Source organism: Epinephelus fuscoguttatus, linkage group LG2, assembly GCF_011397635.1.
Source record: "Epinephelus fuscoguttatus linkage group LG2, E.fuscoguttatus.final_Chr_v1".
Classification (NCBI taxonomy): domain Eukaryota; kingdom Metazoa; phylum Chordata; class Actinopteri; order Perciformes; family Serranidae; genus Epinephelus; species Epinephelus fuscoguttatus.
The window spans coordinates 33,690,211-33,707,812 of NC_064753.1; the positions used below are offsets into that span (position 1 = coordinate 33,690,211).

General features: G+C 42.9%; 1 protein-coding gene across 12 annotated transcripts in view; it reads left to right on the forward strand.

The window, feature by feature from the left end:
* The window catches only part of baz2ba (bromodomain adjacent to zinc finger domain, 2Ba), an 82,054-nt gene that overhangs the window by 41,805 nt on the left and 22,647 nt on the right, over positions 1-17,602 (forward strand). For 7 of the 12 annotated variants that reach the window (XM_049593589.1, XM_049593560.1, XM_049593616.1 and 4 more), the window contains exons 3-14: positions 59-253; positions 4,010-4,201; positions 4,292-4,453; positions 5,088-5,284; positions 5,399-5,611; positions 6,232-6,855; positions 9,858-10,635; positions 12,770-13,039; positions 15,590-15,650; positions 15,798-15,906; positions 16,693-16,794; positions 17,356-17,578. In XM_049593589.1, coding sequence (XP_049449546.1) covers positions 61-253; positions 4,010-4,201; positions 4,292-4,453; positions 5,088-5,284; positions 5,399-5,611; positions 6,232-6,855; positions 9,858-10,635; positions 12,770-13,039; positions 15,590-15,650; positions 15,798-15,906; positions 16,693-16,794; positions 17,356-17,578 — 3,124 coding nt within the window. In that variant the 5' untranslated portion in view covers positions 59-60. The remainder of the gene's footprint in view (positions 1-58; positions 254-4,009; positions 4,202-4,291; positions 4,454-5,087; positions 5,285-5,398; positions 5,612-6,231; positions 6,856-9,857; positions 10,636-12,769; positions 13,040-15,589; positions 15,651-15,797; positions 15,907-16,692; positions 16,795-17,355; positions 17,579-17,602) is intronic. The other 5 variants (XM_049593580.1, XM_049593599.1, XM_049593624.1 and 2 more) reach the window with 1 other exon arrangement.

Here is a 17,602-nt window from a genome sequence, read left to right on the forward strand (position 1 = left end):
GTGTGTTTGTGAGTGTGCTTTGCTATTGTAACCCTGCTGATTGGATTGTGTTTGACAGATATGGAGTCTGGAGAGCGGCTGGCCTCCCCTGCGCCCACCCTGTCTGCTGCTCGCACCTCCTCCCCTGCGGCCTCTTCCTCCTCCTCCTCCTCCTCCTCCTCCTCCTCTTCCTCTTCATCATCCCCTGCTCCCCACTCTAAGAGCAGCCTGGCCCCGAGCCCCTCAGCACTGGGATCCACCCTCAGCACCTCTGGTAAGAAGCACTTTTTCCTCCCTCTGTCGATCTTACATCTCTTGAAAAACCACGTGTGCGCAGGAGAAGAAGAAAAAAATACCAGCACACGTTGCAAAACAGTTTCCATGTAACCATAAAAACACGCCAAATATGGTCACCTTCATGTCTTCGATAGCATTCAGAATCCTCTTCATTTCTTTACCATGAAAAATGAGTTTCCTCCAGTATTAATTATACAGTTATTTTGCAGCCTGTGTGAATACACCTCTCTCCCAGCTACAAGGATTTTTTTTTCCCTGACAGCTTGGGTTGCAATTGAAAAGCTGCTGCATTAATGAATCCCAAACAATTAGGGGGCTCTTTTGTGTGAGAAACACACACATGCTTCGCCATGTCTCCTGACAACCTTCAGCTCTCTGGCTCCAGCTGCCTCAGAGTCAGGCTCAGCACGACACTGTGCATGCATGTGTATGTGTGTGTGTGTGTGTGTGTGTGTGTGTGTGTGAGTGAGAGAGAGAGAGAGAAAGAAAGAAAGAGAGAGACCCTCTGCCTGCATGATTTAACATTTGTCAGCCACTCAGTGTCTAGTCAGCCCTGTCCAGCATCCAGCCTCTTTTCTATGTATTGGTCAAAGCCATTAGGCAAAGAGGAGTGTGTATCTCTGTGTGTATGTGTTTGTATCTCTGTGTGCTTTTCAAATATCCCTTGTGAGAGCGAGTGAATCATTTGCTCATACTCTCTTTCTCCTCATTTCTTTATGTCTTGCTGTTTTTTTCATAAGACCACTATACGCATACACACACACACAGACACACACTGAGACATACACACACATAAACCAAGATTGCACTGAGCAGGGAATAGCATGCTCTCTATGATTGTTGTGTTTTCTGTCTGTTAGGAGAAGAGGAAGAAGGAGAGAGCAAAATAAAGCCCCTTGTTTTGTCCTCCATCTCCTCAGTGTTGCCCCAAAGAAGAAGCCATTAGGAGCATCTCCTCCTTATGCATTATACATCCCTCTTATCCCTCTGTGCCATTACGTGTGCTCAGATTTTCTAGATAAGCGATTTTGGACTGAGCGTCAAATGAAATGCTGAGAGGCAGGCTGTTAGCTCAGAACTTCTGCTGTGCTGTGTGGGTATTAAGCAAGCCAATTCTTTTCCGTCTCATACCTTGTTCATTGTGTGAACTGTAAAGCAAACATATACAGATAATCCAAAAGAGTTAAAGTCGTCTCCTTCGCTTTCCCAGATCATAATTAAAAGGAAAAACATTCTCAATCAGAACAACAAGAATGTGTCAAGTGTATTGTGTAAGCAGGTAACATCAGCAATTACGTATTGCAGAGATATAGTTTCATCACAGACTGTGAACGCATTGATTCCAGGTCCTTTGCCAATGTGCCAATAACACTTAAGTAAAAAAAAAAAAAATCAGAAGAACATATAAATAAGCACGGACTCTGTGTATGTGAGCGTGTGTGTGTGTGCGCGTGTCATTGATGAGGATATCACTTGGAGAATAAAAGCTGATCGGCGCTTGTAGCGCTCTCTTCTTCTGGGATCAACTCACGGATGCAATTAACTTAAATCTGTCTGTGGAAATTTGATTGACTGCAACAAACAACAAATTAATCCCCCTTCGGCAGCATCCAAACATGAAAAAAGCAGGCGGTGCAGTTTGTCAGAGTGGAGGAAGGATTGAAACAGAATGAGAAAGAGGGCGAGGGAGCGGGAGAGAGACGGAGACACTAGAGTGAGGAAGAGAGAGTAGGTAATCCTAGGTATGTCTTTCCCCGTGCTTCTTTCTCGCTTCAAATTTTTAGATTTAATTATTCGCCTTCTGGAAGCATTAATATTGAAAAGGCATTTGCAGATGCCTAGAAAGGAAAGGGGTGTGTGGGGGAGAGGTGGGCACCCCAGGCATAAGTGAATGCTGTGGCTGGCCTTTCTGGGGGTTGCATTGCAGTCGTTTATCTTCGTATCCGCTAGCTGACGCTGGCAAGGCGGGCTCTACATATTCAGCATATTCTAATGACATTCAAAAGGCAGATTTTGCTGTCTTGTGGCAGAGAGGGGCCTTGAAGCCAACACAAAGAGCTACACTCTCATACGTCACATTGCCGGCATGCTGGCGAGGCTTTGTTTCTCACCACATAACCACAAACAGTTTGATTCTCACTTAGAAATAGTCTGCGAGATGCATCTGTAGAGTCATGTTCATTAACGGTCCTCCTCAGTGTTTTAGTATAGAGTATACATAACTGGCCCTACTGTGTAAAGTCTCCCTCTGGATAATTAGATCCCAGACTGCATCAGTTCAGAAAACACAGCGCTCCGGTGTCACTCTGTTTTACATTTCTGTGGTGTGTGTGCAAGTGTATAGTAGTTTGACATTTTCATCTACACTGTGCACAACACTTTCCTTTTCTTCAGTCATCACTTTTTTTTGCATGTGTATTAACTGGCTTACGCAGAGGCATCAAGCAGGCTTGCTCTCCCTTTTCTGGAATAGAAATTGAATTTGCATGAAATATGCTCACACCAAATTGCATCTGACTCTGGGAGGAGGTAATACGTGGCAGTCGCCCCTGCCAGAAATGATTGTGCTCAGGAAAACGCTAGACGATGATGATGTTGATGAAGTATTCTTCTGTGCTGAAATTGAATGCCAAAAAGGATAGAAGGAGGTTAGCTTTTTACACCTTATACACACACTTCTTTTTCTCCCCGACAATATCCAGTCTTTGCCAGAGCGCAGCATATTCTGACACAGTCTAAACTGACGAAATATCAAGTACACAAGTAGTCATGTGCTGACACTGGATTATGACAGAATGCTCTGTAATTTAAATGCGAATATTTTTGCTGTATAGACACGAGCATCACGCCGTAGCAATAGTCAATCTGTCATGCTCAGAAACAGAACGGCTGCCCTTTAAAATTAGGTACAGTGTGCACTCAGTGAAAGCTAAATCTGAAGCTAATTCTTACACAAATAGAAGACAGTCGTTCTGTATTTAATTCTTCTATAGTCAGGTGGATAAGAAGCGACACCTTCAAAAGCTGTTTAAATCTAGTTTTTACACCCCGTCGGTCCCTACATGAAAAGAGCTCAGCGAGGTAATTTGAGAACAATGTTCTCAGTCTACACAAATAAACATATACAAAACTCACAGTAGGGCAACGAGTTGTGCTAAAGGTGCAATAAACAACTGTCATAGCAGCTGTACGCTAGTGTCAAACTGCACTGTATGGAAGAAAAGATGTTTTAAATATGTGCAAAAAGTAAAATGAAGTCAGAAGTGAGTATTTTTAGACTCTAGAGTTCAAAGCAAAATTCACCTCCTGTATGAAATTCATCTTTTAATCCTGTGATATAGGACTGTTTAGTCAGTGTCTAAAACTGAAACAGTAGCTTGAAACAACAATTAAATACAACTATCAACAGGAAAATGTGCGATTTTAAGAATAAACTCAAACACTGTCTGATGTGTGAATGAATCAGCATCCTATTTACAGTACAAAGAAGCAGTCTTTATTTTTTGTGTTTGAGGATTTGATGGAAACTCGAAGGCTGAAATGTCAAAAATCCTACAAACAGAATGTCTCTATTTTTTTTTTTTTTTTTTTTTACACAACACAAGAGATTGTGTGTTTACTAAAAGTTGAGAACAAATCTTCACTTGTTGCTATGCATCACTGGCCAGTGTGTTATTATACACAACTTTGGAAAATATTTGAACACGTCTTCCTTGGTTTGGATCTCTCTCAGGCCGTCTGTTTGGAGCAGCAGGAGAGCAGCCCTTCATTGGCTCCACATTGTCAAGTGCCTTCCCTCTGGTCAACCACCCAGCCTTCGGAGCCCTCTACACTGCCGGAGCAGGCAGGCCTGAGTTTGGAGGCCTGGGTTCCCTGGGCATGTCAGCTGCTCTGGCTGCCCACCCCCAGCTAGGAGCTCTCTCTGGTAAGAACGGGACTTTTAATTTTAGGCAAGAATTGGCCAAATGGGAATGCATCTTTAATTGTCTCCTACTCTCCTCTCCTCTCCTAACAGAGTGGTGGCGAGCTGCTGAAGCCCATGGACGGGGAGCTGCTGCCTTTCTCCCCTCTTTCATTGGCTTCCCTCCATTCTTCACCCCCCACATTCAGCCCAACCACAGCGCCAGTCCTGTTCAGATCAGGATGCCCGGCAAGAATAGCCATGGCTCACCTAAAGGTACCGGAGCGCCCCTTCACTGATGCTCACAGTTACATTGCATACACAGAAATTTTGGTTATCATAATAGAATCATAGCAGGATTTATAGCAGGAACATTTCAATTTGTTTTAAATGAAACATAAATATATCCATATTGCCATATTGCATGTGTTCTGTGAGTGTTGAAGTATGTGAAATAATTGACTACTTTTCTAAGAGGTAATGACATTTTCTATCCCTCCTATCCGACCATCTCTATCTGTGTGTGTTCTTCTTTCTCAACCTAAATCCACTTTGCCCTCTGATGAGATTTCTCCTTTTCAAGACAGATTTAATGACTTTCAGTCCTCACTTAGTGATTCTGTCAACCTCTCTCTCCCTCTCTTCCCCCCGTGTTCCTTCCCGTAATCTCAGTTTCTTGCACTCTTTTAATTTCGCAGTATCTTTTAATTTATCTTTTATTATGTAAACCAGTCATGTTGGGCTTGTGCCTCGCGCAGCCAGCATGTTTGATGAGATACATGTATAAGTCAATGTTTTTATTAGCCTTATTCCATTCCGCAGTTAGTTCCAGATATATTTCATTATCCTAAAGTTCGCCGTAAAGATGGAGCCGATTGCTAATATGGTGGATCTGGTTTGTGTTTTCCAGGGGTGAACGGGGCAGTGAATGGCAGCGGGGTCTGTCCTCCCACCACACAATCAGGGAGCTTTTCCGCGAGTCCGGCTCCTGTTCAGGCATCGACCAAGCCAACCAAAAATTCAGACCCCTCTAACAGTCACCGTAGCAGCCCTCAGAGCAATCCGGCAGAGTTGGTGGAAAAGCCGATCCACAAACCTAAAGAGAAGGTCAGTGCTGAGATTTTGTTTACTCCTCAGTTTGAGAAGAGGTGACACATGAAACGCACACGTCATGCATCACACAGTGACGCTGATTCTTCTTGTTTTTCCCTTTCGACTCAGAAGCCACGGAGGAAGCCAGCAGACACTTGTGTGGCGAGCAACAGTGAGTCAGGCACATCCTCAGACAGCTCAAGTGACGGGTCCCTCAGCAGTGATCTAGAAGACCTAGCAGAGGATGACGAAGACGACGATGATGACGATGAGGATGACGAAGAAGAGGACAAACAGAGTGAATTATCAGACTCTGAGAAGCGGATAAAGAAGAAAACAAAGGTAAAGAAGAAGAATTTACAGAGACAACGGGATCTGTTTTTGCAACGTACTCTCTTACAGAGGTTTGATGATATCTCACGAATTAGTGCCCCAAATATGATGTTAAGTACTTTATTTCAAGTCACTTTGTTTATGTTTAGGAAAATAAAGTTACTTTGGACAAGTTAAGAAAAAGTAAGATGGTTGGGCATCTTTAGAATCAGGCAAATAACATTACGCAGCTTAGGTTAAGGAAAAGAAACACGGTGACAATTTACATAAAATAAGTCAACGTTCACTTGGTTTCACGCATTTCTTAACACCAGTCTGGGGGTAAGCCCTGCGTTTTGTGACCCAGTGTCCCTCCTTACAACTACTTCTTTACTCCCATCAGTGCACTGGTCATGTGATCAAAGCCTACCAAAACAAGTGGTTTACACACAAATTACTGGCTCATGATCATGTGGGATATATGTGAGTTTTGATGTATTGCTTTTTGTAGGTATATGCAAGAACAGCCTGGTTTTTATGCAGGTTCAAAGCAATAAGCCAGTAAAATAGTGCCTAAAATGTTGAATAAATTAATCTAAATGACCCTGAGGCTATACTTTGTTTAACCAGTCCTTTTATTTCCTTCCCAGGTTTTGGTACCAAGCACTGGAACTGCAAAGACTGACAGATCACTTTCTGGGGAGCCTCATGACAAGAAGGACACCCAGCCCCAGAAGGTCCCCTCCAACCCCCCAATCCTCGTGCCCTTACCCTGCTCTGCCTCCCCTCCTGCCTTGTCCCAAACCTCACCACTGGCCCTGCACAGCTCCAGGTCCCGGACAGAGGGCCCACAGCAACACTTCAGTGTGATCCAGTCCACTGGCCTGGCTGCTAACTCAAAGCCCTTGGCACTCCTCTCTCAGCCCCGTAGGGAGTCTTCGCCATCTTCTTCCCCCATAGCCCTCACCACATCTCCAAAGGCGCTTTCCAGCACTGCCTCTCCCAAACCCCCCAAACTGCTGCCCTCCTCCTCCCCCCAGCACCTGCCCCTCTCCCTCTGCTCCTCCCCAAAGCCCCTCTCCGTCCCGTCTCCACCACGCTCGACTCTCCCGCTGTCTACCTCCCCAAAATCTTTTGGTTTGACCTCATCTGTGACAAGCTCCCAGAAGTCCCTGAAGCCACCTCGGCGTAGTGTTCCTGGCTCTGCCAAAACCAACAAAAGGAAACAGCTGGAAGCTTCACTCGCGCAAATCAATGAGTTTAGGCTCAAACAGGTAAGCCAACCTGATAACCATATCCACTCAAATGACATACAGTTCTTTGTATAAACGCAGTAGTGTTGTCAGGTGCAATTCCTTGGAAAATATCAATATTTGATATCATTTTTGATACCATACAAGCATACAAGTTAAAAATGTTATTGATTATTGGTTAGTTGCAGAGAAAAGCAGAATGACTGTAGTCAACATTAACAATAAGAGAGCGCAAGAAAGCACAGCTGTCTCAGGTGCATCAATACTGCAGAAAATGAGTACTGAAACCATTTAAAATATTCAGAAATGATATGTGTCGATAAGTCTTCATGTTTGACAACACTAATACACAGTATGCTGTGAGATGTGGTTAAGATAAATATGGCTGCAGTCAGCTTTAGTTAACAAAGTTATTCCTAACAAATTGACAGTTATTAATTAACCCACTGGAATATTTCTCTCTTTTTTTATTATTACCAAACAATAACCAGCACCTCTTTTAATTCGGTGGCCATTTGCTGTATTTATTTAACCCAAGAACCAAGCAGCCACAGAGCTGCTGCTAGTGAAGCTGAGCACTCAATTTAAAAATGAAAACACAACACTGACTATTGCAGTTTCTTATTTGCGAGAGGCTGGGATTTTGTATCAGTGGGAAACACGTTCCAAAGGGCCTCTTTAAAATTATAACATGGCCTCAAGCAAACTCTAACAACCGCAGTCGGACATCAGAGACAATCTTTGTTTTGTATAGTTGATTTAGGAGGCAGTACTTGTTTGAGTAAACTGGGACTGGACATAGAAAAACAGCCAGACATCTAAGATATTCAAATGTTTCTATTCATAGATTTGCTGTGACTGTCAGCTGTCATTGTCTACTGTGGTTAATATTTGTACGGATAGGTAATTAGTGCTGTGTAATGAACACTAGGAATGTTCAAACATGCACTCAGCAACCATTTGTCACTGATGTCCTTCAACTTTGTAGGAAGCCTTTAGTCCCTTGCACAAAGTAGCAGGGTGAATTTAGTTCTTACTTTAGATTATGTACTTTACTGCTTTATTTGATGAACAGTTGTAGGTATTTTTGTGGCTCAAGTTAGCTCTCTCTCTACTCCTGTGGATTAAAGTGTCCGTCAAACTGACTACATTTACATGCACAAAATATTACCATTTTCCAAAAAAGACAATATTCCTACTAAGCTTGTTTCCATGGCTAATGAAAATGAATATTCCACTAATATTCCTGTTTACATGCAGCCATTATACTCTGATTAACATGCCCTAACATGTCATTTATCACGTCAAAATGGAAAAGTGGAATGGCTACAGCTTGTGCTTTTCCACCAGCGGCAGACTTAGTTGACCGTGCGAACACAGCCTGCCTCTTTGATTCCTTCAACCACCTAATTGAAAAAGTTGGCATTGTGAAATTTGTGCATATCCAAAAACCTGTTGATATCCAAGTATCCTTTTATAATGTTTAGAAGTAGGTGTGTTTCCCCATTTGACCAGAAATGTGGGCTTTACTTTTGGGCATGCATCTATACCTCAGCCTTGCAAACTGGAGGTGGTGTGTTTAAAAGACAACGTTATGCAGAGAGACCTTGCACACTGAGTCTGATGCATTTTCTAGTCACCTATTTGGCTGTAGCCACTCTCTTCCCATGTCTTGCATTTGGCACTGTGGCAACATTAATGGACTAAGCTTCCTTCCTCCCTGTCTCCACACTTTGGCCCTCTCTCTGTCTGTGTGCAGTACTCTTCCGACGACCCGTTCATCTGTCCTGTTACGGATGTGTCCTGCTACCACATTCTCATCCCCACTGCTTGGTCAATAAAATCTCTGAAGTCTCGGATGGATGCGCAAAAAATACAGAAAAATCTTACCTGTTCTGAAAACTTTAACAACATTGATTTCAGAATATTGTCACATTTGGAATAGTAGTGGAATATTAGTGTGCATGTAAACAGACCCACAGTCCAAGCAAGTAGTTTAACCTTAGAGCTGCTGTCCAAATATGTTGCATCAAGATTGAACTTTCTGTCATACATAGCTCATTAAGCCCTGTGATCTCTGTTTTGTCGTGGTTTTCTGTGTGTTTTCTTTGTTAAAACCGATTTTGGCTGATTTACACTGATCACAAACAGTGGTTGTTCTGCCGCTGCAAAGTCGAGCCTGTTGATAAAATGGTTAATGATTTTAGTTTCATTACCATTCTGAAGCACACTGTGTCTGCACATGTGCCACTGTATTATTTATGCCTTTCATCCGTTCAGATAAAATGCTATAAAAATTGACATTTTTCTTTGCTTTTACTACACAAATTCCCTTTCTTCAGATGAAATATGAATGGGAGCACAATAATCAATAAGCTAAACCTTTTAAGATCAGCTTATTCTGTGAAAATCATTTCCCCTTTCCTGTTTTACCAGTATAGAGAAGTTTACAACGAGCTAAATTCCCCCTGTGGTTTCAGCACTGTTACTGTATTTCATGGTCTGTGAAATTGATTTGTTTCACTTCATATCACATCCAGTTGAAAGTGCAACGTTAAAGTCTAACCTGCCTTTGCTTAAACACAGATTGAACAAAACTTGTCATCAGTGTAAAAAAAAAAAAAGGCAAACATGCCCAGCTGCATGATGATAATGATGATGGAGCTTTTCGAATGTGCAGACAAGTAATTACAATTTTAGAGAGATACTCAGAGTCTCTTTTTGTGAACTTGGCCGAGTACAATGCCTTTGGTTATTGCATTTATGTTCTTTTTGTTTCCCAGAAAGGAGCTTAGACACAGTTAACTGTACCAGTGTTCGGCATTGTAGTTTTGTCACCTGCTCAAACAATCAACAGTGATGCGAACTGACAGCTAGAGCAACTCCACTTTGTCCTATTTCTTTTCTACTTTTTTTCCCTAACCTTTCTTTGTTCCTCCCATTCTGCCTTTCCCTCTCCCTCCCTCCCCCTGACTCCCTGCTTCTCCTTGTTCTCTCCCTCTCTCCTCCTCCTCTATTCCCAGACTCTCATGTCCCAAGGGCAGACGTTCCCAGCTGAGCTAAAGAAGCAGCAGCAGGGGCCAAACAAGTCTCCCAAGAGGACGTCTCTGTCTTCATCGCCATTGCCACCCGCTCCGCCTCCTCCACCCCAGAACAATCACTCCAACCTTTTCCTCTCGAGTGCCCTGCTGGGGCTCCCTGAACCTCACCATCCCAATGGAGTCATCCAAAGCATCACTCAGGACGCACCTTTGGCCCTCATCACCAAACCTCGCAAAGACTCTGCCTCTCAAGGCAAGTCCCCTCAGTGCGACTCCGATGCTGGGGCAATGCCTGTCAATCTGAGCACAGGTGCGAGCAGGACCCAAGCAACTGCCCAGGCTGGGCCTCCGTCACAGCCCTCCACTACCTCACCCCATGCCACAGGCCATGGATCCAGAAAGAACAAGACCCCCAAGGGTAAGGGACAGACACCTGGGCTGGGACAGGGACAAGGACAAGGACAGGGACAGGGACAGGGACAAGCAGACCCTTTAGCTGCCTGGAAGGGCTTCTCTCAAAACCATCTGGTACAATCTCTGGTAGATTTGTTTCGTGGAGGAGAGCCCGGGATCGGGATTCCTGGAGTTAGTATCCCTGGAGTTGGAATTCCTGGAGTGGGGATCCCTGGGACGTGTAACCCCACAGCTGGTCTCCCAGCTAACAAAGAATCTGACGACTCTGGAGATGACGACGATGATGAGGATGACGACCTTGAAGAGGAGGAGGAAGATGAAGAGGACTCAGATGATAGTCTGTCAGGTTTGTACCTTCTATGCACAGGAGTATAAGTAGCTTTCGCAATTGAAAGGGGACCTACTATGCTAATTTTCAGGGTCATACTTGTATTTTGGGTTTGTACTAGAACATGTTAACATGCTTTAATAGGCCAAAAACTTTGTATTGTCCTCATACTGTCTGTGCCGGAACACCTGTATTCACCCTTTGTCCAAGACGCTCTGTTTTAGCACCTGTATCTTTCAACCCCCTTCCCAAAAAAGCCCAGTCAGTCTGTTACAGAATGATGGCGTGTTCCACTTGCAGTGAGAAGTCAGAATTTCTGAGTTTCCCATCAGAAATTTTAACTGGAACATCCCAAAGATGGATTTCTGACTCAGAAAGTTGAAAGAACCTCATCAAGCCTGACCTGAAAAATCCAAGATGGCTGCTCCACGCATCAACAGTAGTGAAAGCTGTACCAATATACTGTTTATCAGCACTTCTGTCTTATTTGTGTCTCATTAAATCAGTCATACACACAGTACTGTCCACCTTCTAACTGTAGACATATTGCTACAGTGTTTGTATGCACAAAATATACCATCATGCATTACTATCACCTGTTACTGCTAACAATGGCTAACCTGGCTAAAACTGTTTGGTTGTTTGACTTGTTGTACTTTAACACAGTCAACTAAGGTATGACATCATTCCCAGCTCAAACGTGATTTCTGAGGACAAATAAACATGACTGTATTTGAGGACAGTGACACTTCTACTGTGGAAAATCACCAATAAAACTTGTAAACACAACGGACATGTTCCGACAGGAATATGATCTGAAATCTGTGAGAGATTAAAAACGGCGACAGACAAGTTTACATGTTTATCTTACATTAGCACGCAGCTACATGTAGCAGTCTAGGCTACATAATGTAAACACGTGCAGTAGCATGCCTGGAGCAGATGACTAAGTAAAGAAATCTGTCGCAAGATGACATCATCATGTCTCGAAAGTAAAAGACAACTTTGGAAACAGTATTCAGAGGGGTCTGAAGCCGGAGGTTGTTGCTCACAGGGGTTACTTCTACATACTTTTACCTTATTGTTGTAACATTTTAGCCACGTTTATTAAGAACATCCAACATTAAAACATTATATGTATAACAGAAAATAAGAAAAAGCATAATAGGTCCCCTTAAATCAGGGCTAATTTTATGTTTCAATTACTCTTCTGATTATTTTCTCTATTGGTCAATCATCCCATCTATAAAATGTCAAAATAATGAAAAGTGGCCATCACAATTTCACAAAGTCCAAGGCGATGTCATTGAATCGCTTGATATGTCCGTCCTAAAACCTAAAAATGTAACAGTAAAAGGTATACTATGCAGGATTCTCAGTTACTATTTGTAAACACACTTGCCAGCAAAAGTGAAAATAAAACTCATCCCTAGTTTGGTGTTTCACCGAGCTATTTTTGCAATGTGTCTCTTGGATACCTGCTGACTCTGATATGGCACCTGGTTGCTTCCTTTTTAAAAATCTCCGACCTTACCTGAATGGTGTGGGGGTACACGCCCTTAAACGTCCTGATCGACGGCCGAGTCTCTGCAGAAAAATACACTGCCACATGCTTCTAGTGGGTCCTAAGCGATGATTGAGAGGGATTCCTTCTGTGTGAGTCTGTACATTTTTTAAGAAATATTAACAGTTAATTGAAGCATTGATGGGGAGTTAATGAGAGACGAGGGCATTTTATGAAACATGAGTTTTCAGTCGATGCAGCTAAGATAACATAACAGTTAGCCACTTTGTTTGGATGCAGGTTACAGTGACATTACTCACAATCCGACCTTACCTGAATGGTGTGGGGGTACACGCCCATAAACGTCCTGAACACAGAAAATAAGAAAATACAACAGACGGCTGAGTCTCTGCAGAAAAATACACTGCCACACGCTTCTAGTGGGTCCTAAGCGATGATTGAGAGGGATTGTTTCTGTGTGAGTCTATACATTTTTTTAGGAAAATCCTGCATAGTTTATCTTTAACTATCACATAAGACAACGAAAAGCAGCAAATCCTCACAACTTAGAAGCAAAGTTGTGTATTTTTGCCTGAAAAATAACTTTCTCGATCCTTACCCACTTTGTGTCCCGGACTCCCATTTCAGAGTCCGACAGCAACTCAGACAGCGACATCTCTGGGAAGAAAGTGAAAGAGTTAAAGCTGCTGCCGTCTGGATCATCTAAGAAGGAGATGACTCCCCGCAGGCTAACCAAAGGCCCAGAACTACTGAACACCTCAACCAATCACACCGCCACCAGCTGCTCCCCTCTCAACCTACAGGTCATCAAGACTCCCACCATTGTCACCAGCTCCAGTGCCTTGGCCTATCACAGCTCTCCAGGCTCTTCCTCCTACAGTTTAGCTTCTCCATTAGGTAATGTGTTTGAAATATTGGCATGCAGAAAGTGTAAAATGAGGGATGTAGGTCCCATATTAGAAGAAAGGTTTTTAAATAAAGACTTGATTGCAATGTGCAGCGGAAGAAAAAAAAACATGAGAGATTTTACAAAGAAATAAAATGCTAAAAAAAAATTGGGTAAATGGTTAAATGTGACCTTTGCTGCTAATCCCGTCTTTTCACTTTCTTATTGTGAATAGCAGATGTTTAATATCATCACACAGGTATATACAGTACCACAGAAATACGCTTTAGTGTACAGCGGAGGCCTTGTTTTGTTGCTTGGTTTGCCAAAGAAAGGCCTCTGCAGTTGAATAAAAGAACAGTCCATCATCCTCGGATGACTGTGAAAAGGGATTGTTACTTTTAGGGAGGCAGGAAGAAGGCAGTTGGTTGTCATGGACTAACCGGAGCTCTCAGGTTCTGTAGGGGCATGCCTAAGAGCCCTGACAACTTGTTTGGCACAGCAACAAGGTTAACTTCCGCCTCCTTTCAATGCGGAGAGGTTACCCAGATCAGAGAAAATAAGGCATGTGTGTAGCTTGCCAGAAATAATCCAAGCAGAAATTCCAGTCTTTCCCCTACTGTAAGTGATTTATTTTCTCTCATGCCAGCCTTAAATGGACACTCTTTATCAGACAGTGCCATTTGATGTTAATTCACGCATGTGTTCATGTATACTGGGCTTTGCATTTTAGTTTTATGATTTCAGTATGGCAACCCAAAGGAGTGTGTATATGTTATGGCTGTCCCAAATATCAGTTTGGGGGCACTAAAGTAAGAAATATTAACAATTAATCGAAGCATTGATGGGGGGTTAATGAGAGACAAGGGGGCATTTTATGAAACATGAGTTTTCAGTCAATGCATCTAAGATAACATAACAGTTAGTCACTTTGTTTGGATGCAGGTTACAGTGACATTACTCACAATAGCTATAAAAACAAAACTTGACGAGACGGCTAAGCTGTTACTTTCAGTTTTCAGATGATTTGCAAAGCTGGTTGTAGATATGTAATATGTCACTTTCCTTTGGCATATCTGTCAGTCAAATTTTTGGGGGGGTTTTCTGTGAATTTTGAAACTATTCTAGATGCTTGACTTTTTCAACATCTTGTTAGCGCATTTGTAAGTGCGTCACAGGTGGTTAAACTGTCGGAGTTTCAAAACTAGGCTTATCACTAAGTTTAAATATCCTCGCCTGTGAATAACTAATAATAGTTAGTATTAATGCATGATGAATTATGTTGGTTTGGTATAGTTGGTAATCTTATAGAAAAATTAATATACTGATTTGGACATCTATTACCATGGCAACAATCAAAGCAGTCAGGTCAGCCCTAGTATCTACACTGAACAAAAATCTAAGCGCAACACTTTGTTTTTGCTCCCATTTTTCACAGGTTTAATTTAAAGAGCTAAGACTTTTGTCCTGCACTCAGTAGATATATTTCTCTCAAATGTCATGGCCAAATTTTGCAAGGGTATTCCATCCATCTGACAGGTGTGGCATATCAAGACACTGATTAAACAGCATCATAACTACATAGGTGTGGTTTGCAATGGTCACAATAAGGCCACTCTAAAATGAGCAGTTTGGTTACACAACAAATACCACAGATGTCCCAGGTTTTTGACGGAGCATGCCATTGGCATGTCGACTGCAGGAATGTCCACCAGAGACATTCCTGCAGTCAACTGTTGCCTGTGAGCTTAATGTTCATTTCACCACCATAAACCGTCTTGAGTGTTGTTTCCCTGAATTTGGCAGACGTCCAACCAGCCTCACAACCACACACGTTGGTTACAACAACAAACTGCTTTAAGGTCAAGACCCTGGTGGGGACAATAAGTATACAGATGAACTTCCCTTAGACACTTTTTGACAGTTCGTGCAGAAATTCTTCAGTTGTGCAAACCAGTTATTGCATCACCTAATCGGGCGGCTGATCTCAGACGATCTGGGTGAAGGCACTGGATGTGGAGGTCCTGGGCTGGTGTGGTTGTCGTCAGCATTCATTCGCAGTCAGCATGCCAATGGCACGCTCACTAAAACTTGTGACATTGTGTTGTGTGATCTAACTGCACATTTTAGAGCAGCCTTTTATTGTGACCATCCCGAGGCACACTTGTTTCATAATTATGCTGTTTAATCAGCATCTTGATACCCTACACCTGTCAGGTGGATAAATGATCCTGGAAGAGGTGCTCACTAACAAATTTGTTACCAAAATTTGAGAGAAATATATCTGTTGAGTACATGAAAAAAGTCTTAGATATTTAACTTAAACCTGTAAAAAATGGGAGCAAAAACAGAAGTGTTAAAATTTTTGTTCAGTATATTTAACTCTGTGGTCACATGGTAAATGCAGTTCTGAAAGGCCAGTGCACATACACATGTACCTGCCAGGTATGATTACTGGTGAGTTCAGGGGCTTTGACTGCTGCAACTGTACGTGTGTGAGGTTTCCAGTCGTTCTGTAGGATGTGCTGTCAGACTGACGGTTGAACTCTGTCTCTCCACAGGCTTAGGGAAGAGGAAGAGGGTGATGGATGAGAAGGAGTTGATGATACCTCTGGAGTTGGGGTATGTACAAGAGGCAGAGAGAGAGGAAGCGCTTATAAAACGGTTCACTTCAGAGCGTTCACCTCTGTGCTTGCTCACACAAATGTACGACACACACACACCATTTTTCTGAACAACCGTGATATTGTTTCATTCTTAAAAACCCAGGTGGCGGAGAGAAACGAGAATCAAATCAGTGGCTGGGCGGCCGCAGGGTGAGGTGGCCTACTACGCCCCATGTGGCAAGAAACTAAGACAGTATCCAGATGTGATGAAGGTACCTCGACCTCACAGCGCTGCAGTTTAATCTACATTTGTGATATAGAAGTAAATGTTTTGAGGCATACAGATGAGCAGTTGGGGATTAAAGCGGGAACCACTGCGGGTGGCATGGTTTACAATTTGGATATTTTGCTAATACTTGCAACACTGCTCATCCACATTTCTCAAACAAATGCTTGTGTATCTGGCTTTGTTGTGTATTATCTATGCTATCGCTCCAGCTGCACTCAACCCCCACCCCACCCTGCTTTCTGTGACCCTAATAGTGTGAGATGATATTCTTAGATTCACTTCTTGTGCCACTTTTTTCACCTCTCCTTCCCCTAAAAAAGTGATTAATGGTTAGTGTTGGGATGCACAGCTTTGGCCCCATTTGCACGGCATATTATAGTCTATAATCTTCTGTCTTTGCTTCATGAAAAGCTCAACTACGCTAATCGTCAGAACTGCCTTTGAGTGTGCAAAGAGAAAAATGTGTACTCAGTAACATTCACTCACTGCTCATCAGTCAGTAGGCAGTAAAAAGCCTAGCATGGCCACAGATAAATAAGAAAGGGCCTGAATTGTGCACCCCAAGGTCAGAACCGTTTTTCTCTCCTGAGAGCTTTTGCTCTTTTTTTGTCCCCCTGGCTTTTATAATGATTAGTAGCACTGCACAGATGCACACTGTAATCTTAGACTCCCTCCAATCTAGTGCTTCCCAGTTGCTTTTCAATGTCGCTAATTTCACAGTTTTTTTTTTCTGCCTAAACCAACGCCATTATTATTTTCTCTTCTGTAGTATCTATCCAGAAATGGAATAAATGGCATCACGCGTGATAATTTTAGCTTCAGTGCAAAGATAAGGGTTGGTGACTTCTATGAAGCCAGAGAAGGACCCCAGGTGACTTGCCTTTCATCTCTCTCTCTCTATCTCTCTCTCTTCGTGATCCCTGTTCATCTTTTCATCTAGCGGCAGGCAAAGCTTCATGCAGCAGTCACTGTCAGGGCATGAATAGGAATCAACCAAAAGCCTCAGTAGTCCTAGTTCTTAGACCTCTCACTGTGCATGGATAAATGTAATAATCAGCTGACATTACTTCCACAGGTGACCAGTGATATATGCCATGTTATGTGTCTGTGATACACAGAGATAAATTTGAAAATGGATGTGTGTATAATAGGAAGCAGAATAGAGAAAATCCACACAGTGCTGAGGGACCAGAGGAAGACAGATCAGTAAATGACTATTAAAAATCTATTTAACGCATTATTGTTCATTATAGAGAATATGATATATAAAATGCACATTATTTTCACAGCTGTAGAACACACCCAGATTAGTCCAGCTAGCTAAAAATCAAATTGTTCCTTAGTCACATGAATGTACATCAACGTGTCGTTCACTGTCTCACCTCTCCGCACCCTTCCCAATCTCTCCATCGCCATGTTTCTCTCACTCCAGGGTTTACAGTGGAGCCTCTTGAAGGAAGAGGAGGTAATTCCTCGTATTTTGGCGATGGAAGGTCGCAGGGGTCGCCCCCCTAGTTCAGACCGCCAGTCAGCGAGTGACGGTGGCAAAGGTTCCCGACGGAGAAAGGGACGGCCTCCTAATGTGGGCGATCCGTTGGTGCCCGAGGGCCCCAGTCCCAGTGAGGTCAAGCTGCTGCGCAAACTGGAGGCTCAAGGTGAGCATGGGAAATGAGGCCTGA